This window comes from Nansenia antarctica (assembly GCF_963989245.1).
Source record: "Nansenia antarctica genome assembly, chromosome: 1".
NCBI classification, from domain to species: Eukaryota; Metazoa; Chordata; class Actinopteri; order Argentiniformes; family Microstomatidae; genus Nansenia; species Nansenia antarctica.
Window position 1 is genome coordinate 31,333,765 of NC_137674.1, and position 24,387 is coordinate 31,358,151.

The 24,387-nt window shown below is 43.1% G+C and overlaps 2 protein-coding genes across 2 annotated transcripts in view; both read left to right on the forward strand.

Moving 5' to 3' along the window:
• Positions 1-10,014, forward strand: part of spint1a (serine peptidase inhibitor, Kunitz type 1 a) — a gene marked incomplete at its 5' end in the record, with an annotated part of 10,151 nt that extends 137 nt beyond the window's left edge. The window contains 10 exons of the mRNA XM_080550214.1: positions 1-272; positions 966-1,123; positions 2,126-2,267; positions 6,160-6,330; positions 6,559-6,606; positions 7,101-7,232; positions 7,788-7,838; positions 8,159-8,329; positions 8,969-9,028; positions 9,734-10,014. The exon at positions 1-272 is cut by the window's left edge and continues 137 nt beyond it. Coding sequence (XP_080406340.1) covers positions 1-272; positions 966-1,123; positions 2,126-2,267; positions 6,160-6,330; positions 6,559-6,606; positions 7,101-7,232; positions 7,788-7,838; positions 8,159-8,329; positions 8,969-9,028; positions 9,734-9,921 — 1,393 coding nt within the window. The 3' untranslated portion in view covers positions 9,922-10,014. The remainder of the gene's footprint in view (positions 273-965; positions 1,124-2,125; positions 2,268-6,159; positions 6,331-6,558; positions 6,607-7,100; positions 7,233-7,787; positions 7,839-8,158; positions 8,330-8,968; positions 9,029-9,733) is intronic.
• A 2,338-nt stretch (positions 10,015-12,352) lies between these two features.
• The window catches only part of LOC308175380 (pleckstrin homology domain-containing family G member 3-like), a 43,442-nt gene continuing 31,407 nt past the window's right edge, over positions 12,353-24,387 (forward strand). The window contains exons 1-2 of the mRNA XM_080550227.1: positions 12,353-12,489; positions 19,356-19,424. Coding sequence (XP_080406353.1) covers positions 19,376-19,424 — 49 coding nt within the window. The 5' untranslated portion in view covers positions 12,353-12,489; positions 19,356-19,375. The remainder of the gene's footprint in view (positions 12,490-19,355; positions 19,425-24,387) is intronic.

A 24,387-nucleotide genomic window follows, 5' to 3' on the forward strand; every position in this document is an offset into this window, starting at 1 on the left:
CACTGACGAGTCGGTGAAAGACGGTGCGACGTTCATCGCTTCCCCGAAGGTTGATCGCTACAAGGACTGCATACGGTCCTGCTGCAAAGACCCCAAGTGTAATGTGGCCTTCATGGAGAACGCAGCAGAGGAGGGGATGATCAAATCATGCTTTCTCTTCGATTGTCTCTACAAGAAGAAATACGTCTGCCGATTCGTCAGGAAGAAAGATTTCATCAACTACATCTTGGACACAGTTTATGAAAGTGACCTCGCAGCAAACATCCCTCCCAGTAAGCACACCAACTGTGTTATATTATTAGGCTATGTCTAGTTGGGTTTTTTTCATGAGTAGAGCTAAAGCCACCCAATGTGCCCTGAGTCAAACCAGCCAGGCCTTGTGTTATCTTTAGAGCTGAAGTGAAGCCACCAAGCAAGGAGGGGGAGAGAATTACCCTGCATGTCCACACACGCATGGGCTCATTATTCTAGGCAGGCACCATGTCACAGTATTTGGTTTCTGTTTAGGAGTGCTGGTGAGAAAAAGCTTTTAGGGGGAGTTTGATGTCCAACACTTTTAGTCATGTAGTGGGTAGCACTGAAACTTGGGTGAATAGTGTGTTGGTAATTGTGTCTATGGACCCCCACACTTGTATATTTCTGTGACAGTGTAACATAACCTCCATACTCTGTTGTCATCTGACCTGACGTGGCTGTGTTGACAGTCAAACCGTGCAAACACAAGCACTTATTCACTTTAGTTCAGTCTAGAGACGATCAAATGTGATCAAAAGTCTCTGAAGTTTCCCCATTCCAATTATCAATCACTATAAGCCGCTGTGTACGTGTGGTTGTACTAAGTACGGCACTCAGCCCTAAATTACTCCAAGGAGACTGTCCCTGTAATCTCTAATTGTAAGTCACTTTGGGTAAAAGCATCTGCTAAATGGTAAAAATGCAAATGAACGTGTGTTTCCCCTCCTCAGATGAAGATGACCGTCCTCCCGTGGCTAATGCGGGTCAGGACAGAGTGGTCCAGCCCCAGGAAAGCGTGACACTGAATGGGCTCGGGAGCAAGGACGACAACCAGATAGTCTCCTTCCAGTGGCTGCTGATGGCAGGGAACCCCTCGGCTGTCATGGAGGTGGGGGACAAGGGGGGGGGGGGGGGGTCCCAGTAGATTCTATCAGAATACTAGATTAGATTAGATTCAATTTTATTGTCATTGCAGAGTACCAGACAACAATATAGCCTACTTAATACTACTTATACATCTGTACATAGCTATCTTAACTGTACATAGCTCATAACTGTATATACCTCTAACTACCGTACTTGCCATACTGTACCGATCACTATCATGTTTTTATATCATGTTTTATGTCACTATTTGCACTTCTGGTTAGATGCTAAACTGCATTTGGATCCAGAGTATGGTGTGTTTCTGACAACTAACACCAAAGGAAATCAAATGAGTTGCTGTGAACTATGAGTGCAACAAACACACACAGAAACCGGCTTAAAACATGAGGAATCGTTAAAAAAAAAACATTTATTAACACTGATATCACAGGATTAAACTGGTGCAAAGCAGTAATACTAATAATAATACCTTTAATCGATGGTTGTTTGTTGAATGATCATTGTTCTCTCAGATGGTGGAGAAGACCTAAAGAAGGACAGTTGTATCTCAACGTTTAATAGTCTGAGGTTGATACTCATAAGGCCACTCTTCTGCATTATGTTCCATATATGATTATCCATAATCCTGTTTGTCTCCAACCTTTCACTTGCAATAAGGTTTCCACTTTACACATGACATGTTAGCATGTCTCAGGATCAAGTTTATTGTTACATCCCATTTTATACAAGTACAAGAGAGTGAAATCCTTAGACTTTGGTTCCTCTACATTGCAGCAGCAGGAGAAAAATAGCAATAGTTAAAAGAAAGGCAAGAGACAATAGAGTAAATAGAATAATAGAAATAGAATAATACTCAGATATATACAGTGGTATTAACAGATGGATTATGCTGTGCTGTGTACTTTGAATGAATGTAGGTATAAATAAGGACGAACATGTACATCGAAGTGTTGCTTGCTATACAAGACGACACGTAAATTCATACTCTTTCCTTGTCTCCCAGCAAACCACTTTTCCGGACCAAATCATCGTGTCCAATCTGTCGTCTGGGGTGTATAAGTTCCAGCTGGTTGTCACAGACTCGATTGGTCAGTCAGACTCAACCCAGGTCACAGTTCTGGTGCTCACCCCGGAGCAGTCTGATGGTGAGTGTGTATGCTACTATATGCATGTCTGGGGTTTGAGTAAAAAGTAAAAACACTATGGGCCGGTTTCACAGACAAGGCTTAAGCCTAGTCCTGGACTAAATCACACTTTCAATGTAAAATCTCCATTGAAGATGCTTTTTAGTTCAGGATTAGGCTTAAGCCTTGTCTGTGAAACTGGCCCTATATATATATACACACACACACACACACACACACACACACACACACACACTACACAGTACATGATGTACTTATAGTACTTATAGTATATTTTTCTTGATGACTGATAGATGATTCACTTACTTAGACAAATGTATTTGTTGTAAGTCGCTTTGGATAAAGGTTGTCTGCTAAATGCCAAACATGTAAATGTGACATAGAATAAGATGTAGGACTGTGTTGCATCACAATAGAGGGGGAAAAAGATGCTGATCTTCATTTAGTTCAGACCGTTTGTGGTGTAGATGTTCCTCTTTCACGTTGCCATCTGTGCTGCGTGTCATGATAAATATAGAAATAGAAATACACATTTATATGTATGTGAAACTGAACCGTAGCTACAACCTGTCAGCTGAACAAGCTCTTCAGTTCATGTCACAAAGCATTCTTGTTATCATGCTTCACTGCATGACGTTGCCTATGTCAGTGTATGGCATTGTCAAATTCTGTTGTTCATTCGCGACATATTGGTCAATGTTCTGTCTTGGAATTTCTTTTGTGTGCCAATGATAGTCTGCATAGTGCATACAAGGAAATACATATTTGGGGGAGAGAGAGAGAGAGGTTTGTTTTAGTTAGTTAGGTATGAAAGGAGTTGGGTATGAAGGGGGAAAGTGGACACAGTCTTTGAAAGGTTTTGTCCCTGGCTTTCCTTGAGTCACTGCATACGTGAGTCATGTCCCCTCTCTCTTTGTTTATGTTGTGTCAGCGGACTTCAGAGTTAGCCGTCCTGTGTTTACAGTAGGGACATGATATGATGATAACATTCCTTCATGTGAGACTGGTACCCTTTTGAGTATTGGTCACTGAGCACATTGTGCAAGAGGATGCAGTGTGGGAGGAAGACTGTGATTAATCATGTTCACAGGGTTCCCATGGGTCCTTGAAATCCTTGAAAGTTTGAGAATTTGAAGGGAAAATAGGTCTCTTTATTGCATAACTTTACACATATTTCACAATATATTGTTTTGCTGTGCTGTGGTAGTGAAGGCAAGAGACCATCTAGTGTTCGCACATTCAAGCCTCTCTTTTTAATTGTTGTCTGTGAGAGGATAGTTCCTATTATATAAATTCTCATCTAGATCTGTCTCAAACTATGCTGTGTTGGGTCCTTGAAGTTGAGGGAATTGAGTCTTGAAAGTCCTTTAAAGGTACTTGAATTTGATGTTTCAGAAGGTGTGGGAACCCTGTGTTCAGGTCAATTGTATCATTACCACGTGGATACATATGAATCAGAAGCTAACTATTATATATACTCCATTATATACATTATATACTCCATTATACCTTCGATGGGTACTCTATTTTCTATACCTTTTACATTTATTTTGGGCACAATTTGGCGTTGTGTGTCCTGAAATCATTGGAGCTGATTATAAGGATATGGGTTAGGGCTGGATCATTTTTATATCTTAATAATAATAGTCGTTAATGACCGTTACTGGTTGCACTGGTTTGAGTTGCGTTGATTACGCCATGGTTCTGTATCATTACCAAATATTTTTCTTCACGATTTTCCCGCCAACATGATTGGGCACTCTGGAATAATTTGCATGTGTTGCAAAACAAGCCTTTTCTCTTCCTGTCTGTGGGTTCTGATCATAGACTGCCAATGAAACCTGTCCAGGCAAGCTCTCTGGGTTCTTGGGAATACCATCAAGATTTCCCGATTTAAGAAACAGCATTTCATAATAAGATTTGGTTCGTTCGCTCTGTATGTGGGCTTTAGCGTCAGAGATGACATTCAGGTACGATATGAAGCTAATGTTTATTCGTTTATATTATTCATGTTTGTTTCACTGACAACAGAAGTGCCCTTTATAAATTGCATTTGTTCTGTTAGGGAGTAACAGCTTGTCTACTTGAATATTACCCCATCTGGTTTTACTGGGTTATTAGATGTCACTGCTCATCATAATTTACTAGGAAAATGAGGGAATACTTTGGAAGCAGACAATGGAAGTTTTTTTTCACGGCCCTGCCCTGTTACATGACATGTGTCTATGAATTGCTTCGTCTTCCTGGGGTTTCATCAGAAACAGGAAGTAAGTCCAGCTATGGTAGTGATTTTCCCTCCCTAACTCCCTCCCCATTCTCCACCCCCCTTCTCCACAAAACCTGTCTGGCTGGTTTCAGCTTGGGTATCACAAACAAATGAACTCAGTCGCTGTCATGATCCTCTTTAACACAAGACAGACTATTGATAATCCAAACAACAGGAGTTTGTTCCTCTGAAATATTTTCTTTGCTGTTGGTTGTTCTACCTTGGGGGCTTGGTGGGGGGGGGGGTGGTGGTGAATGAAAAGGTCTCTCAAAGCCTTTGCAGACAGAAAGGAGACTATTAACCATTCATGGGCTCAGTTAGCTATTAACTAGCCTCTGCTCTCAATGGTGTCAGGAATGTTCCTCAATGGAACAGGCAAGGGCATACTGCTGACCCTGATGTCAGCCTCAACACATTTGCACCTGAACTGCTGCCTCACTTCACGAATCACAATAAACAATGCTGGACGAATGACAATGAAAGTATAGAATTCGATGGTTTTATCTCTTTGTTATTATGTTACTAGGTTAGGTTATTGCTAGGTTACTTCTTAAATGTTTTATGCACCCTATGTGAAGCCCCCCCCCAGCGAAAGTATCTCACACGATTGTACCTGTATACCCGGAGTGACAAATAAACATCTTGAATCTTGAAAATGAAATGTATGTAGATAATAGGAAGAATAAGTGGGCTATGAGTGGGTATTACCCAATATCACACTGACTGAATATTTCACACTATCTGTGATACATACATGACTACACTGTACATACCCTTGCAGTTCTTCATATTGCCTAAATATATTTATCATCCCAATGAGTCATTTCCATTGAATGTAATATAAGGACACATAAAACATGTTTTTTTCTAGTACACAGGCTAGTAGTAATGCGTCATCAGCTTGCAGCTTGGCACAAGTGGGACCACTTCCTTCCTCTGTGGTGGCGTCTCAGTCACCTGTTGTCTGTTCTGGTTCACAATGTATTGTATGTTCACACGCCAGACGCAAAAAAATTAGTATTTTACCACAACAGAGACTGGCCATTATGAAAGAACAGGTGTTTGTATCGGTTGCTACATACAGTAGGCTACCTAATGTCCTACTGACAGGAACTATAACATTTAGCTTCTAAACCTAACTACTTATACATCATTAGTAGGTGGGTTGTCAATCATTAAACTGCTTGTAAACTATTATTATTATTATTATTAGTAAATATTTATAAAAATGGGTAAGTACATGTATGAATGTATGAGTGGTAGCGGTGGTGAGAGACAGTGTTAAAAACAGAAAGAGGATATTGTTACTCTCAATTCATCCTATTCTGCAGGTTTGTGGAGCCAGAAATACAATTACAAAAGGACAGTGATACAAATATTTACGTTGATAGGGGTAGTGGAGGCCTAGTAGTGGATAGTGAGTTGGACTGGTGAATAGAAGATCATGAGTTCAAATCCCACCTGGGAACAAGGCACTTAGCCCTAAGTTACTCCAGGGAAACTGTCCCTGTAATCTCTAATTGTAAGTCGCATTGGATAAAATCGTCTGCTAAATGGTAAAAATGTAAATATATCTTATTGGATAAAGTAGTTGACCAGTCCCTGTCCTCTCTCTGTGCCTGCCAGACCACTGTATGGTCCCGATGAAAGTCGGCCCCTGCCGCGGCTCCTTCCCTCGCTGGCACTACAACGCCGCGTCACAGCGCTGTGAGGAGTTCATGTTCGGGGGCTGCAGAGAGAACCTCAACAACTACCTGTCTTTACTGGAGTGCACCAACGCCTGTGACGGCGCCTCGGGTAAGTTCTTATGATGACTGATTAGATCGATGACTCATTCACCTTAGAAAACTGTATTTGTTTCAAGTCGCTTTGGATAAAGGCGTTTTCGCTCTTTCTAAATGCCAAAAACATTTAACATATTTGACAAAAGCCTTCTGGCTCTCTTCTCAGAGAAGTTGATTTTCGAGATATTGAGGTTACGTGTGCGTTGTTGGTGTTGAAAGTTTACTTTGTCGTCTCTTTTAGGCCAGACTTCCCCTACAGGCAGACTGGGACCACTTCTACCCCCTAAATGTAAGACTCAAAATATCATGCTATTAGATGTCCTCATGCAGACTGTAACTCTGTTTATAACGTCATAATCCAATTATTATTATTATTATTATTATTATTATTATTATTCAATATTACATAGTCACTGACCCAATTGTTCTCCTGATCAGCAACATGTACTGCCCACAGTAACAGACATTAAGGCTGTATTTATCTGTCGAGTGGGACGCATCAAGATTTACCAGTGACCTGCCTAACCTAATTGATGATGACTGATGGATCGATGATTCACTTACCTAGACAAATGTGTATGTAGTGAGTCACTTTGGATAAAGGTGTCTGCTAAATGCCAAAAATGTGAATGTCTCTCTTTCTACCTTTCTACCTCTCACTCTACCTCTCTCTACCTCTCACTCCTTTCTCTCTCTCTCTACCTCTCACTCCTTTCTCTCTCTCTCTCTCTCTACCTCTCACTCCTTTCTCTCACTCTGCCTCTCGTGTGTGTTGTGTTACAGCGGAGGTGTGTGGTACCCCGTGTGAGCCACACCAGTTCTCCTGCTCCAACGGCTGCTGTCTGGACCCAGGTCTGGAGTGTGACAAGGAGCCTCAGTGCACCGACAGTTCCGACGAGGAGAACTGCGAATACTGTGAGTGAAACCAGGATGATTGAGATGGAGAAACTCACTCCTCAGGTTCAAACACCCCCCACCCCACACCACCCCACCCGCTCCTGTCGAATTGTCCGCTTTTCGGTGGCGTAGCTGGTTTCCGTTGGGTATTTAGGAGACACGTGTGTTGGCAATACCGAAGTTGCATGTTCCAAACTCGAGTGGAGCAACTGGAAATGCGAGGACTGTTTTGCATACACGTGGCCTCGATTTTGTGCAAACTGGCTATGCAAACTGAAACAGATGTGATACTAGTCTGGTAAATCATATTGGTTTGTTCTTACTGTATATAATATTCAGATGTCTATGTTAATTTTATTTTAAATTGTATTTTCATTTTATTCTATGATTTAATTGTCACTTTATTTTGTTTTTGTTGTTTGTGGTGTGAGCTGCTGTAGCACCTTAACTTCCCCTCGGGGATCAATAAAGTACATACCTACTGTACCTATCTATCTCTCTAGAACATCTAGACATTTTTGAGAAGTTTAACAGCCTGTGATGCTAAAACTCTGTTTCCCTCCTCGTTGTCAGTGAATGACAAGTTCAAGATTCTGCTGGAAATCCCAGTGGATGAACAGAAAGGTGAGTTGAATTCTGTCTGTCTGTAGACGTATTCACAATAAGAGGATGAATGTCTGGTATTATTCCTCTGTTACCTGCTCCCCTAGGGAGTCTACCTCAACTGTTAGATCAGTTGAAATATCCTCCCTTACCTCACACTACCTCACTCTTTCTCACTATACCTCTCACTCTACCTCACTCTACTTCACTCTACCTCTCACTCTTTCTCTCACTCTACCTCACACTGTACATCTCACTCTACCTCTTTATCTCACTCTACCTCTCACTCTTTCTCTCACTCTTTCTCTCACTCTACCTCTTCTCTCACCCCCCCACCACAGTTCGCTGCACCGAGGCTCCCGCCACAGGGAGCTGCAGAGAGAGCTACACCAAGTGGTACTACAACCCCGTCCGCCAGGAGTGCTTACGGTTCAACTACGGAGGTTGCCAGGGCAACGAGAACAGGTTCGACACCAAGGAGACGTGTATGAGGACCTGCAGATCAGTCACGGGTGGGTTTGCTGGCTGGCGACGTTGGGTTTTGTTGATGATCTATTCTCATTTTCACAACATGACATTGTGACCGGGGGGGGGGGGGGGGGTATTCCATCAACATCGCGTTTACCATTAATGTCTAATGTTCACATGCATAGAAACACGTCGACTCGAGTCATCACACCAGGTATTTGACCATTTGTAAACGCCTCACAAAGTATGGTCATAGCATATTGGGTATTCTTAATGGAATCTAGCATCCGGCATGATCGATTATCAGTCACACAGGGATGAGCAAGGCATTGTCAATCATTATTAACCATGAAATAACTCATGTGACCACTTGTGTTGAGTTTGTTGGATCATGTCCATAACTGTTAGAAGTAATCATTGGGAATAAATGCATGTCTTATATTTTGACCAGTCATCTATTCTTCAGTGGTTTTATTTTCATATTCTTCAATCATACAATCGAAATGTAGTCCGTCACGCAATGACAGTTATGGTCTTAATGCAATATGTGCAAAGAGACAAAATGCACCAACAATTGATGTTCAAACAAAAAACATTTTGTGGTGAGGTACCTGTGTTGTGTACCAAACACACTGTTGCTGTTCAGACCCCTCATTTGTCTCTTGCCTTCTTCCTGTGTTCAGAAAAAGACATTTTTGAAAGGGAGATTTTCGATTACCAAAACGACGGCGGGATCGAGAAAGGTAATAATTTGTCCCTCTTTCATTCTGCTTTTCTTTGACACAAGCCCAAGCCCATTGTCGTGCTGAATTGATAGAGTAGTCCTTGGAAACACACCCCTTCCCATAACTATCCTCCTTTTTAAAAACCTATTATTCTGCCCCATCAACTTTCAGTGACATGGGGTCACCGCCTGTCCTCATCTTGTGTTGATGAAGCTGTGTCCATTTCCCGGTCCATTTCCTGGTCCAAACATTCTGCACAGTTCATTCAGGCACCATTAATGTTGCAGTTGACCCAGACCCAGTGGTCTTTACTGTCCAGTGTATTCCACAAAGCTCCACATTCAGGCTCCTTTCACGTTGCTGTTGACTGGTGTCTGTCTATTCCTCCCCACAGCTGCGTTAGCATTAGCTGTTTGTGGCGAGATCTGGCCCATAGGAATGAATGGTAGACTTTGGATTTTGTAAACCTGCCACCACGCCTACAGTTTGAAGTCCACATGCAATAGTTTTCATGTTCTGGCCGTTTGTTTGTCGGCCAGCTAACACAGTGGCTTGAGGTCTAAGATAGGGATGGGCGACTTGGATGGTGTTTCGGGGGCAAGCACACTTCACAACTTCCACAGAAATGGTAACCTCTCTAGTTGTCCAGTGTATTCCCCACCCTCCACATTCAGGCTCATTTCACATTGCCATTGACCGGTGTCTGTCTGTCCCTCCCCACAGCTACGATAGCCTTGGCCGTTCTGCTGGGGTTAGCCATCCTCATCCTAGTGGCCGTCCTGGGGTACTGCTTCCTGAAGGGGAAGAAACAGCAGCCGCAGCACCATCGCGTAGCTGTCAACGGCAACCAGGTCACCACCTTGGAGGATACGGAGCGCCTGGTCTACAACACCACCACCAAGCCCATCTGACCCCTGACCTCTGACACCAATGCTGCAGGCTGCCCCATGGAACTATGGGTCGTTTCACAAACTGAGATCACTTTGCAAATATAGTGTCACAAAAAAAAGGCAAAAAAAATCACTTTCTATTTGTTTGGTTTGGAGAGTTTATGAAATGAATATTATGGCGCTATTTTATTTCCCTTTTGATGTTGATATTGTATGTGAGGTTTTAGAGCATGACTCCCATTCAGGAGAGTATGAGTGGCAGCATTACTTCACAATATTTTTTAAATGTGACTTCACTGTTGTTGTTTTTTTACAGTTGTTTTCTTTTTACTTTCATGTTTTTTTGTTTTTTTTGCAGTAGCCTGTCAATTCAGGTTGTTGGTCAGCTGTTCTGGTCTCAGGGTAAAAAAAAGAATTGTGTTTAAATCAAGAATCCTAAAATCCGCTGTTTGTTAATACTTTTCGTTAGACTTATTATCTTGTTTTATCATTTGGAATTGTATCACCATTTGTTTTATCCACTTTTTTGGAAAAAGTGTAGTTGGAAATGTATATATTGCCCCTTGTCTTAACAGAAGTTTAAGGATATCATATTTTACTTAAATAGTTTATTTTCTGTATAATGTATTCATATGTTTCAAGCGGAGGAGGAGGAGAAAATACTGTGTGCGCGTAATATGAAATTAGACTCTTGCAACTTTACAAGTATTTATTATTTGGACCGTTGTATATAGAGTAGTTTGGTCTCTTTTAGAGGTATCTTCCTGTATGAAATCCTTTAAATCCCTAAATAAAATGCCGGTAGTGTACACAGAATGTGTGTTGTGTTGTGTTTGTACTGATGATAGCAGACTTTTTGGAACATATTCATAACTACACCCTGGGCCTGATTGCTATCATGTCAGGGCCCAGTTTTTCAAAACTTTTAATCTGGATCAGAATGATACTGATTCTTTTCTTTTCTCTGATCCAGGATTCATTCATCTATCTGGCTGATGTTGAGTCGTATAGGAAAAATCTGCCAGCTGGATCAGAGTAAAGAATCAGGATCACTCTGATTCAGATGAAACGTTTTGAACAACTGGGCCCTGTCTTAAACTCTTCTCCTTTTAGTTTAATCTGGCTCTACTAGCTCATTGTAGGTAGCTCTTGTATCTTGTTGAAAGAAAATAGCCATGCAACAATGACCATGCAACTTTAGTATGCAGGTCAAAGCATTTAGCAAGGCCACAATTTTCATTAAATTGTGAGTTAGAGTTGTATAAATCACAAGAGGTACTTTGGGATGAGCTCTTAGCTTGTTCATTAGTCGTGATTAGAACATTATTGTGACATGTGGACAAGCAGGGAAGGGCGTCTTTTGATAAAGATTACACTGGTTCAGTCATGTCATTCCCATGTACAACCAGCAGATGGAAACATTGACTTACCTTAACACTTCAACACCCATTAGGCCGGTTTCACAGACAAGGTTTAAGCCTAGTCCTGGACTAAATCACACTTTCAATGTAAAATCTCCATTGACGATGCTTTTTAGTACTTTAAACATGTACAAGGGTCAGAAGTGGTTCTCTGAGATCTCCAAAAGTTTAAGAGTTTACTCCTGGTCACACAGCCTAGCTTTTGTAACACAGTTTTTTTTTTTTTTTTTTAAGTGTACCATATGTTGTTACATTTGTTTCTAATTTGTTTTTTGTTTTTTAGGGTGGGGGCGGGGAGCTTATTTGATATCCATGTTTAGGAAAAAAAAACAAGGAGTCATCTGTGATATTTGTATATACTATTCTGTGTATCAATGTGTATATGTACTCTTTGAATAAAAACTTTGTTTAAAAAAAAAAGGTTGCCTCCTGAAGGCAGCGCAAAAGCAGACCATTAACCGTACAACCACACATTACCATCCGCCCAATTGATTCACTCAGGTTCTTTGTATGCCCTCCTTTTCAGAGGCCCGAGGCTCATAAACTACAATTGGCATGATAAGAATTTCTAATGAGGGTGGTTCATAAGCTTGTCATTTTAACGCACTAAACTCTAGGCAGTGTCCCTAAAAGTCGCTGGTTCACAGTGGGCAAATTGAGACTGTCTGAGATTAAACATTAGCAAGGGTTATATTTGAATATTGGGAATTGGCAGAAACTTGGAAGTGGGATATTATCCAAGATTGCTAAATGGTTAGGCGCACACGCGTATGGGCTATATTCTAGGAGACAAACAATCAAATGATAACATTTTTGCAACCTACACTAGAATTAATGATGAATGATAATGAAAAGCTGCAGCAGATGTAACCATTCTCTTAACCACAAAAAATACGATTTGGGTTTGGCTTACACTATCAAAAACAAAAGTGGGCGGTCTTGCCCCATCCCTGTCCCTGTATGTCGACTTCACATGCGCTCGCAAAGTCAGCGGAGGCCAAGCTGCGAGGATAATGTGTTTGACAATGTGAGTTAAAGTAGGGCCACGAAGACCAGAGGATTGGGGAAAGAGTTAGAGCGAATTGTTCAAGAAGACAAAACGACTGTTACACTCCAGTAGTGATTTACAAGGAGACAGCTACACACACACAAAAAAGAAGCCTGTTTGGTAAGTCGTGCCTTTTTGCAGCGCTGATAAAAGTCAAGATAAACGCTAATTAGGGGGGCATAATATATTTATATCATCATAACGGTCTGGAAAATGTTCACGGTTAGCACTTATGGTTAGGACTTTGAACAGCTTTCCAACAAGATGAATGCTTATGATACTTATCATAATTGTTCAACCCGTGCGCTTGTTTTGTTCCGATATTGATTGATTTCTTCAGTCAATCAAAACCGCAGTTTGGTTGATGTGGTGTTGAATAGTCACGCGACACATTCTGTAGTGTGTCATTTTTGCCATGAAATTCCATAAATCGACTGTATTATTACTGCTACTACTACCTTTCCTTGCCTTACTACTACCACCACTATCCATGTTTGGGACATTTGTAGTATTTTATCCCTCAAGGTATTTTGACATGATTCAAGTCTTGTATTCGTTATGAAGAAGATCACTTAATGCATTTTATTGTTTAAAATGGCAAAAAAATAAAATAATAATAATAATAATCTGTATGCTCAAATGAATCACAATATAAATGTCATTCTCCTCTCATGCTCTCTTGCATATAGATCCCTTGTGGAGGAAATGGCCTAGCCTATAATATTATTATATATTATTAATATTATATTATCTCATCTGTCTTAAACTCAACTCACTATTAGTCAAACTAAAGCTTTGCATGGCATGGGCAAGCGTTTTGGGGGCAGAAGTTATGTTTGCTCTAAAAGTGAAAACACTGTGGACTGAACTTTGATCACTTGTTGAGATCGGCAGGCTTTTTAAAGTCACCTTTTCTCAAAAGGGCCTGGATGAAATGCTGGTGGAGTAGCTACATTTATATTTTTGGGATTTATTCAGATGTCAATCACTATTTTCTTGTAATGTAGCAACATTTTCCGTGGGTAATGCATCTAATTTTCCCCATTAATCATACTTGACTCAATTGCTTTTGCTAATGAGAGAGGTCCTGGCTGCAGGCTGTTTATAGTCAGTGGACCTTTCCCACCAGCCAGTTGAAATAGAACGGAACAAAATGAATGAAGGATAATGAAAAGTCTATCTCTTGGGTTTGACCTCACTTGACCTCTCAACACAAAAAAACATTGTAGCCATAGAGATAAATTATCCCTCTATGGAATAGACGGCTCTCCTCCAGGTGGTCCAAAAAAGCTAAGCGCTGAGTTCTGGCATTGAACATGTTGTGTTGTGTGTCTCTCATAGAGACTTCTGGCAGGAGAGTAGTTCCTTGTTGGTGGCTCAGACACACCCAGAAGCAAGTGCGTAGGTTTGCATATGGACGGTGTTAGGGACGTGTCCATACCAATATTTGAGCGACCTCATTTGCATTATCTTTGGAGTTAAGTCATATTAGATCATTACAGTGTTGTGTCCCTAACATTGTTGAGACCGAACCTCCGCCCTTGCCCTGAAGCCTTCTCTACCGGTCTTGAGTATGCTGCAACACCCAGGGTTGCTCTAGCACTCTCCCCCTGCTTCCTGAACATGACTTTGGTAAAGGCTGAGGCCTGACGTTCACACCTCTGAGCTCAAGGCCCTGATCTCACCCCCAAAACGACTCAAGTATTTCCTGCCTGACAGTTTGGCGTTTAAGCAAGTGAGAACCTTGCACAAGTCCGGACAAGAACAAAAGCCGTCCTCTCTTGTTATGTGGTGGTCTAGTCCGACTTAGGTTGAATACGCATTAATACAACTTTTCTTAAATAAGCTTCTGGGCTACCAATTTGATTGTTTTTATTTGAATTGTAAAGTCATTGTAGTTTCTGGTCTAATGCTTTTGTCACAGAGTACGCCTCTTTTAGGATGCAACCATCACACGCCGTTATCGAAGTGGAAAACAGTGGGGGTCTCCAGAATATGTCTCCAACAACAACCTCTGCAAGTTATAGCTAGGATTACACAGACAGAGTTAGAGGTCAACTGAAAAGATAAACAAGACTTGAGAACATTGCCTTACTTTGAAAGTGGAGAGAGCGTGCTGTAAGTGATGTAGAGATCTGAGGGAGGTCGCAGTGGGTGTTTGTGCTGTCATAATGTTGACAGTGCTGTAAAACCACCGCTCTTAAAATGGCCCAACTCCCCAACTCAGTTCACGGATTTGCCCTTTACATTTGACCAGCCGCCATCACCTCTGCCCTCAACATGGTTGGGCAACTTCCCTACTCTTATGGCAGCAGTGCAGCTACAGTGCAGTGCATTTTTCATTTCACTGAACTTGGAACTCGGTACCAACCTGTCAGATGCCATTTATGAAGACCACACTTTTTTTTCTCACCAGGAATGTCTAATTCCTCTTTACGAAAAACACCTCTTCCAAACTGTGCGGTTGTAGGCCGTTCGTGGTGGTGTCAAAGTTGCTATGCTTTTCGCTTTACCACAGAGGGAAATTATTATTAATCCATTAGGCCGTGCAGGCTGTGGTGTACGTGTGCATTGTGGGTACAGCGCTGTTTCTCTTCACAGGCCTCTGTGGGTGTTCAGGGGGACGGATGGCTTATCGCTCTGTCTGAGCAGCGTGCTCTGAATCATAATTACGAAGCGGTGCAAAATAGGGGTGGGCATCGACGATCGATAATTGATCGATAAGGATCTTGGTCGATCACAAAATAAAACATTTGGTCGATCACAATTTTTTTTTTTTTTTTTTTTTGTGATCGACCAAATGTTTTATTTTGTGATCGACCAAGATCCTTATCGATCAATTATCGATCAATTATCGATCGTCGATGCCCACCCCTAGTGCAAAATGAAAGACTTCATGCCCTAAATGCCAGAGGGAAGTCAAGGGTTACAGGGAAGCTATTCTTGGGAGATGGAGATTTGATTGAAATGAAGCGAGAGTCTGGTTTATTGTGTTCTCCTGTGAATGAAAAGCTGTTCGTCTCCTGAGGGCCGTGTCAGGGACGAACTGCAGGAGTAATGTGGGAAAGAGGGCAATTGTCTGACGCAGAGAATGGGTGTTTGTGAGTTTTTTTTTTCCTTCTGTGGGGGTAGACAGGGGGTAAGAGGGTAAGAGAGAGGTCAAGCAAGATAAACACGGCCTCTACCTCTGAAATAATAAAGGCTCTGTGTCTCAGTCAGGTCCACTAGAACTCGGCCCTCATGTCGGTTGAGATTTTATTCTTCATGTTTTTTGAAAGTAAACATCCTGACTGTACTTGTTCTGGGACCCGGCTCCATGACTGGCTGAAGTCATTGTCTGAGGCTTGTGTCGTTGTATTCCCAGGATCCCCTGGGCCTTGTTGGATAGACGATTTGAGGAAGGATCAACAAAGAAAGTGGTCTTACTGACTGTGAGAGAAGGGGTGGAGCGCATTCTTCAAGGCTATTTTTAGCTTCTCTTAATGCCCCATTGGTTCATGTCGCACCTGTAAACACTTAATTTGCCCGGGTTATTGTTCCATGTAATGTGGAGCAGGTTCTCTCTCCGCGTGAGTGAGCCATGGAGTAAAGATGGATGAACGAGAGAGGAGGCTCTTTAATGTTTTCTCATCTTGTTCAGCCAACCCTTCGTGCTATCAACAAAGTGACTTTGAGAGATTTCTTTCTTTCGTAGCCACAATCAGCAGCACCAAGTCATTACACTACAGCGCCACCGATGCAACCTGTCTCCCCAAGGCACCAAGAAAGTAAAATATGTGAAAGAAAGGATGACATTTCTTCAGGATGAAAAGCAATATATATATGATTTGATTGGCATTTGACAGTCACGTTTGACCCTTGGTATTCAATGGGAAATACCCATGTTGGCGAAATTGTGTCACGTCCTTCCGGCTCTGTCTGCGCCCTCTGTGACCTGGAGAGACAGAGAGGGAGGCATGTCTACCCAGTGGAGGAGAAGTCTGGGCATGTCTCCGTCTCCAGTTATTCAGTTCAAGGTTTCACTTTTCTCTATAACACTAAAAGCTGTCAATGGTGAAACATACTCCAGATAGTAATCGCTCCCCGAGGACCGTTTGTTTCAAGAATGCCTGACCCTTAGCTCTCAAAGTAAAGGCAGGAAGTTCAGAGGCTTTTGTTATGGTTGTGTGTGTGTGTGTGTGTGTGTGTGTGTGTGTGAAGGTTTTTCGGGTGGGGCATTTTCACACACATTTAATGGTGACTCAATTTGAATTTCTTCCATCTATTCAACTGAGTTCAACGTCAGTCCATTATCTTGAGAGAACATATGTAAGAAACAGCTGTTGGTTTTCTTTTAGAAAAGCTCAGGCAGTCTTGGGAAAAAAAGTGAAACTGACTGTTTCCGGAACAAGCACCACTATCAGTTCAGCTGGAAGGGATACAGATGAATTGCGGCTCTTTAGTGTAACAACCAGTTCAACCAATCAGATTCGCCGTGTTGGCATCTGTCTCCAATTAGAGGACAAGCTCCAGATTCCCACATGGGAGGTTCAGCTTGCAGCTAACACACTTATCAGCTGTGGGAACAAATGCTCTCCATTTGTGTAAAGTGGAGGCTGGCTCCAGCACAGGTGGCCAACTCCACATGAACGTTAACCTCGATAGTGTGTTTTCCTAAGGATTTAAACGAAGCCATGCTTGCCACCTTAGGAAAACAATGATTTAGCATTTTCATAGCCTCAGCAAACTTGAGATGACGGATAATGGTATGATGGTTAGAAGCAGTCTGTGTGTATTATGTCCCATACTCTCTGAAACTGCTGATTGCACACCCAAACGTTGTTCTTGACCCTTTTTTGAGTCCTCCTTTTCCACCCGAGAATGTTTCCACATCCTGTATTTCTTTCAATGTACATCTACGGTAAATCCTGCTGAAGGTCCTTTGAACGAAACTTGGAGTGCAAACTCTCCTCTTTCTTTGATTGTAGCCTACATTAGAATGTATTTTTTGGTCCTGCCATTCAATGGTATTCTACCTTTTGAGCCCCTTATTTTTTTGTCTAGACCCTCATTGACCAGTGAGGATTCAGAGAGATTAACATAGTTGTGGTCATTCAGCTGGGCAAGTTCATAGTTTCAGACTTATCTGAAGGCTTTTTCAAGAGGGATTTTCGGTAGTTCATCGCACTGGGGAATAAGTTCAAAGTCTCCACTTCAACCTGAACCCTCTTGGTCAAGCTTATCCATGCTCCCTTCCACTTCAAAATCAATTGGGAGTGGCTACTTGGTGAAAGGGTGTTTTGAAGAGGCTTTATAGCTTCAGGAAATGTTTTGATAACATAACCTCGTTCACTGCGATGAAGATGTGGCCTACAGCACGTGTTTCCTATTTGACAGCTTGTCATGACGCAATAAGGAAATGAACCGAAAGTTCGTGAGATTTGTGTTTTACAACCGACAATAACGGCTCTTGTGTGTGATTGTTTCCCTAAGACCGTTGGTTACGATCAATCAGGCCCCTCCAGGGGCTCCTCAGCTCTCCCTGCTCTCTACTAAACCAGTGATTTTAATGTGTTGAGCAGGGCTCTGTGTTTTTTCTCCCAGCGTTCCTGTGCAACTTAATTGACGAACCTCCCGTGGCAGTGGGCTTGGCTTGGCTCGGCCTTGCGAGCCTGGCTGTCAGCTCGGGGCAGTGGCCGGGGATTGCACTGGGAACAATGCCCATACTAATCCCTGAAGAATTCCTGCCCCCTCTGATCTAGCTGCGGCGAAGTATGCGATTGTTTGGAAGACGGAAGCTTGCTAGGAATCACAGGAGACGGGTTCTCAGGCCCCCGGTCTTCTGTGTTAATTCGATTTAAGGAGGGAAGGGAAGCGCTGATGTGAGGAACTAGCAGCCTCGATGAGCTGGGCTCATCATTAGCACACACCTCATCATTAGGGCTGGAAGACCCTGGCATGAAGAACACTGCAGAGACTGCATGCCAGCCACCGGGTTTCAACTTTTCAACCCTTTAACTCATTTGTGGTTATCATTCTGAAGAACGATAGCAGAACAAATTGCGTTTTCGTACTGCTACTAATTTGCCCTGTTGAATTGGTCATCTAATTATGAAACTGAGTGTAAAGGAAATGCTTTTAAAGATTGTGGTGGTTTAGTTATAGTGAGGCCTCGATTTCACAAGCATTTTCCATTTCCATCATCATCAAGTGGCTGCAGAATTTAGATCTCTGCTGCCTAATAGCCAAGACACACTCTCTCTCTCTCTCTCTCTCTCTCTCTCTCTCTCTCTCTCTCTCTCTCTCTCTCTCTCTCTCTCTCTTTTCTCACTCTTTCACCTCACTCAATGCTGACTCTTACTCACTTGTCTGGTATGAGTTCGTGCAACAATCTCAGGCCCATCTAGCCAGCCCTCTGGAGCCCCATACAGTGCATAAGCGAGTGGCTGGCACGAGCTAACACAACACTGGCTAACTGACCATGCAGGGCAGTGGAATGGGAAGCATTTCCCTTTTTTAACAGTTGATAAGACTAGGGCTCCTTTCCCCCCTCACTCCAAAGAGCAAGCTTAGGGAAATAAGGAATGTAGGGCATGACTTTGCCAGGCATGCTCTCTGGAGTGTATACACATCTATGCACACACTAAGAGTAACAAGCACATTACAAAGTCACATGGGGATGCCGTACATGACTTGGGACTCCCTTACGCGAAGGGTAAGGGTGATATTGCTGTGATGCTGTTGCTGCTGGTGGTTTTACTGTAAGCCGCTTTGGATGAAGGCGTCTGCTAAATGCCAGAAATATAAAATGTAAATGCGGTCATCATATTGGGTTACTTTGACAACAGAGCTGAATGCCATCACATTCCTTGTTATTTTCTTTCTTTCTTTCTTCCTTCTCATAGATTCATACAGTAGAGGTATTGTACCTTTTTCTAGACTTTTTATGTACTCATATGGCTCCTGCTGACTGGAGGTTGACCCTGTTCTCTGTGTTGTGTTGGCAGGTCCAGAGGCCTGTTGTGCCATGCCAGAGGGGTCCTGCAGTCCTCTCAATCAGGGCCCAATGGGGGAAGGTAAGACCAGTTTCATACCATCTATATGTGACAGCAGCTGGTGAAAGGGGGAACAAGTTGGCAACCCATCAAAATGTTCAGACTTCTGAAAAATGTAAATAAATGTCAACGTTGTTGAAAATCAATGACACTCGCTAGTCAAGCCAAAACATTGCAATGCAATGGATTCGGTGAGTAATCCCCACTCCTCTACACTAACTAGGTAGTAGTGGGGATTACTCACCGAAACCATTGTATTGCAATGTTTTGGCTTGACTAGCGAGTGTGTCATTGATTTTCAACAACGTTGACATTTATTTACATTTTTGCATTTTTGTTACATTTTCTGAACGTTTTGATCGGTTGCCGACTTGTTCCCGCTTTCACCCGTTGCTGTCACTATGTGGAATGTTTCCAGTTCTGACTCCTCTGATGCACTTGCAGTGTTGTACTCTGTGTGTAAATCCTTTACAAATCCATTCTTCTTTGACCTAGTTTTCCATTAGAGAGTTATAGGGCTGGTTTCACAGACGAGGCTTAAGACTAGTCCCAGATTAAAAAGCATCTTCAATGTTGATTTTACATTGAAAGTGTGATTAAGCCTGGTCTGTGAAACCGGCCCATAGACCACAGCTGACTAGAGAAAGGGAGGGGTGTTTTAATCCTTGGATAAAGGTGATATCCTTTCGTCCAAAGTAATGCATGGGTAAGTGGAAACGGGATGGAAACTGCAGAGTAAAGGAAATCTGCAGGATTTGAAAAGCAGTGGCGTAGCAGAGACGTACGAATTCCCTGCCCAGTCTCGGCTGGCGAGGAGGGACTTGGTGTTCTGCTGTACTGTAGCTGACCAGCCTCTTCAACACGACTGAAACCTTTTAATGTGCAAACCCCAAACACAAGCCGTGATGTGTCTGAAGCAAGAACAATTTGTATGCTTTGACCGGCCAGTAGGGCTAACCTGCGTGGTGGTGGAGGTCACTTCCTTGAGATTACAAGTTATTTCAATCCTAACAATCTTCGGTCTGGGAAGTCCTGCACAGCAATGGCACAGTGCTTCTTTGTGTCTGTGTGTCCACATTGTGTGCCCCAACCCACCCCCTCTCCTCTCCACTGAGCACATTTGGCGCTGAGCTTCCACTCTGGCCAAAGAATGCCAATGTGTGTCAATGGTTCCCTTCTTCCTCTCCACCCGTCCCTTTGCCACACGAGTAGCCAAAAGAGGCCGGGGGGGGGGGGGTTACGTGTGCCGTCCTCATCAAGAGTTGTGTGTCCCACATCCTCCAGGACTGCGTAACTCAGACAGACTACACTCAGGCTTCAGACTACACAGACGACACACTCCCACATCCTCAAGGGCTGCGGAACTTGGACTACACTCAGGCTACACAGACTAGACTACACACTCCAAAAAGCTCAGAAGGAAAATTCCCCCCTGCCCCCACCCCCAAGTCTTGATTTGACTCATCCTAAACTTGTTGTGGATCTGGCTCACTGTCCCACTGTGGATGGAGAATACAGGACAGCTGGGAATGCCGATGTCCCTGTAGGGACGATGATTGGTCGAACTGAAGAGGCATGTGGAATGTTCGTGTTGAAAGAAAGTCCCCACTCCGTGTCAAGGTAAACAATAAAAGTCTGTTGTGACTATCCAGTTCGAATTCACCTCAGGGGTCAGAAAGAGCTCAAAGGTTTACGGAGTGACCACTCAGCTGAAAGAAAAGCTAGGGGGATTTTCTTTACTGCTAACTGCTTTGTAATTTCACCATAGGTAACGTGAACACAGTCTTTTGTTTACCTACACAGTTTTTCTGTCGTGAAGTCTGGCTCTGCGACAAAACCTCACTCATTTGTTTGATGTCAGTTTTGGTTGAATAGCACAAATATATTATTGCCTTTTAACCACTCTAGTTTTCCCTGTTTTAAGATTTAGCTCGTTGGTTATTTATGCGCTGACATGTTATTTTAACCTATAACCACTCTAGCGCCTTAACTCTAGTTGACATGTTTTCCTGAAGTAATTGTTTTATAGTATTGTTGGTTGTATATTATTTTTTCTGTCACAAATTCCTCTGCAAAGATCCTTGATCCCTTAACCCCCCCCCCCCCCCCAGACGTGGTTCAGAGGGCTAACTCTCTCTGAAAAGATGCTGCGCAGCTTTGCTGTTGATAAAACAACATGGCGGGTCCCAGCACCAGCCGACCTGTGGCTGAGGGTGCCAGACAGCAAGATAAGGTCTGCCCCTGACCTGCTTAGTACTCGGGGGGGGGGGGGGGGGGGTGGAATGTAGCTGTGCTTGCAGAATTCAGAGCTTTAAAGGGGTACGGGTTGGACTCAGGGACTCACCCACTCACAGGAGCTTTTCCACACCAGTGGGCATTGGGTGTGGATGTGAGTTGCCACGGCTGGGGTGACTGCTCTTCTCTGAGCCTAGCTTGTTAACAGAGGCCTCAGACCTTAACTCCTCCCCTGATCGATCAGAAGCTTCCTCTTTAGGTCCGGTCACATCACCACACGACCTGTGTGGAAATCGGGTTTTGTCCTGCATTTTACATTAGTATTTTTGGCATTTAGTGATGTATGCCAGTGATATGAACCTGCTACAACAAACACATTTGACTAAGTAAGTGGAATCATCGATCCATCAGTCATAGCAGGACCAAGTAATCTATGCACGGGCCAGGGGCCATTGGCAGTCATAATGCTAGAAGAAGGAAAAATTAAGGTTTTTCTTTTTCTACGGTAGAGAAACTGTAGAGGGGATGAAGAGGTCTCAGGAGGGACAGTTAAGATGTAGTCTGAAGAGATGGAGGTCTTTAGTCTACGGCAGAACACAGGGAGTGACTGCAGTCCTGACAGCAGTGGGAAGCTCATTCCATGCCAGCTTTTTTCAGAGACACTGAAAGCGGAACTAACCCGAAGGAAGGATAGACAGTAGACATGTCTGGGTGAAAACAATTAGGTGACATTTCCGCCTTGTTTTGGGGTAAATGGTTAAACGAATCAGGTCAGGGCCTCAGTTGCCGTGCCATTTATACAGCACTACATTTACTGTCTTTCACTGCATTGTCCTACGCAGTCCTGCCCCCTTCACAAAAAAAGATTGATTTCAATGTGAATGATTTTAACTGCCTCTGACAACGGCATTCCATTGCTCTCTCATATAGAACTCTTCCAGCGGGATTAGACCCATTAGTCATAGGCTTTCAAAACTCCAGACAGACCGCCAACTTCTCATTAAAAAAAACAACAACCCACACTTCAGCTTCCTCTCTCGCTCGGCGGCTAAGAGATATTTCTGTTAGTTTGTGGTTTAGAGATGTTTTGTGTGGTGTGGTGCCTGTTGGTGACCTTTGTGAGAACATCCTGCTTGCTGCATGTTCCGGGGCAGGCTCAAGGGATATACCCAGAGTACCCTTCTTCCTTGACCCTCTCACAACCTCCACACTCCACAGCTGTCCCCCTGCCCCCCCCCCCCCTAGAGTGCTAGTGTCAGTGGGCTCCGCAGGGAGGTGCTAAGGGAGCCATAGGCCGTGTTGTGGACTGTCAGCCTGGTGGTAAAGTTTACAATGGGCTCTCACCCCGGACTTCCATCAGGCCCAGATGTCGTGTGTTGTCCAGGGGAAATGGGACTTTGAATAGACCCCTGGCTGAAGGGGTTGTTTGGGAGGAGGTTAGGTTTAGAAGGGGGGGGGGGCTGTTTGAATGGAGGAGTTTTGTAAGTGGATCATCACATGCCTGGGCACTGAGGTCAACTGGCACGGCTGGATGCTTCGCGAGCATCAAGGCCAGACGCAGGAGAAGAAGAAGTTTACAGAGGATTAAATCCGACCCCTTTTTCAGCAGTTTTGTGTCTTTTTCTAAACTTTTGAACTTTGTCTTTCGTGCTTCAATTTGGATTAAAGCGATGGATTCAGACGTGCAATACTGCAGGTTTTGAACGCCGTTTAAAAAATAAAATAAAATCCCCTCTCTTATAATGTCGTCTTTTATCACTGAGTAATCAAAAAAGTTTAAATGATGAAAGCTACATACAACCTCATCTATTATTATATGTCTCTTCTCAAATGGGAATGGAAATTATAGTAATTATATAATGAACAGCTCTACCTGTTTAATCACCCTAGCAAAAATGCACATTATACAGTTTTCAGATTTTACACTGATTAAAGAACATACCTGAAGCATTTATTTAGTAATGTCATGTTATCATCACAGGACATAAGTGAGGATCTGAGTCATGAAAAAATACACGACTAAAAATCAACCACAAACGGCTACACTTTTCAGCCACGGAGTTCCCCAAACAACCAGCTCCCAACAGCACTCTGACCTTGGACAAGTGGTGCGGAATGCAAGTTCAGCTTCTGTGTGCACAGTCACTGCACAGCCTGGCATACGTGTTGACCTCCAAGCTAATTATTAACACAGCTTTAAATGTCATTGAAAGGCCGAAGGAAAGAGTAAATAAAACAAAATTCCTTGTGAAAACGAAGACAACATCTGTGTGATTTTTAGATCAGATTCCATTTTAATGGTCATTGGCGTTGGGAGTACAAGCACAACAGACAACAAAACGCATTCGGCATCTAGCCAGAAAGACATAAAGCAAAAGCCATAAAGACATATGTACAGTGAGATATGTACAGTAAGATATATGCAGTAGATATGTACAGAACAAGTGATTACAACTCCCACAGCAGCAGAATAACAGGTTCTCTACTGCCACCATGAGAAAGCACCACAAGTCCCACAGTCAGTGCCTTATGACCATAGAGAGGTGTTTTGCACGGTGCATTATGATGTGTGTGTGTGTGTGTGTGTGTGTGTGTGTGTACTCTTGCAGATAATCCTCAGAGGTACCCTCTGCATGTGCCTGGCCTCACAGGCGGCGGTGGGGGGGCGTGGGGGGTCTTTCACCACAGCCAGGTGGGGAGGAGTCTTTCCCAAGGGGATAAACTCCAGACTACACCCCTTCCCCTTTAT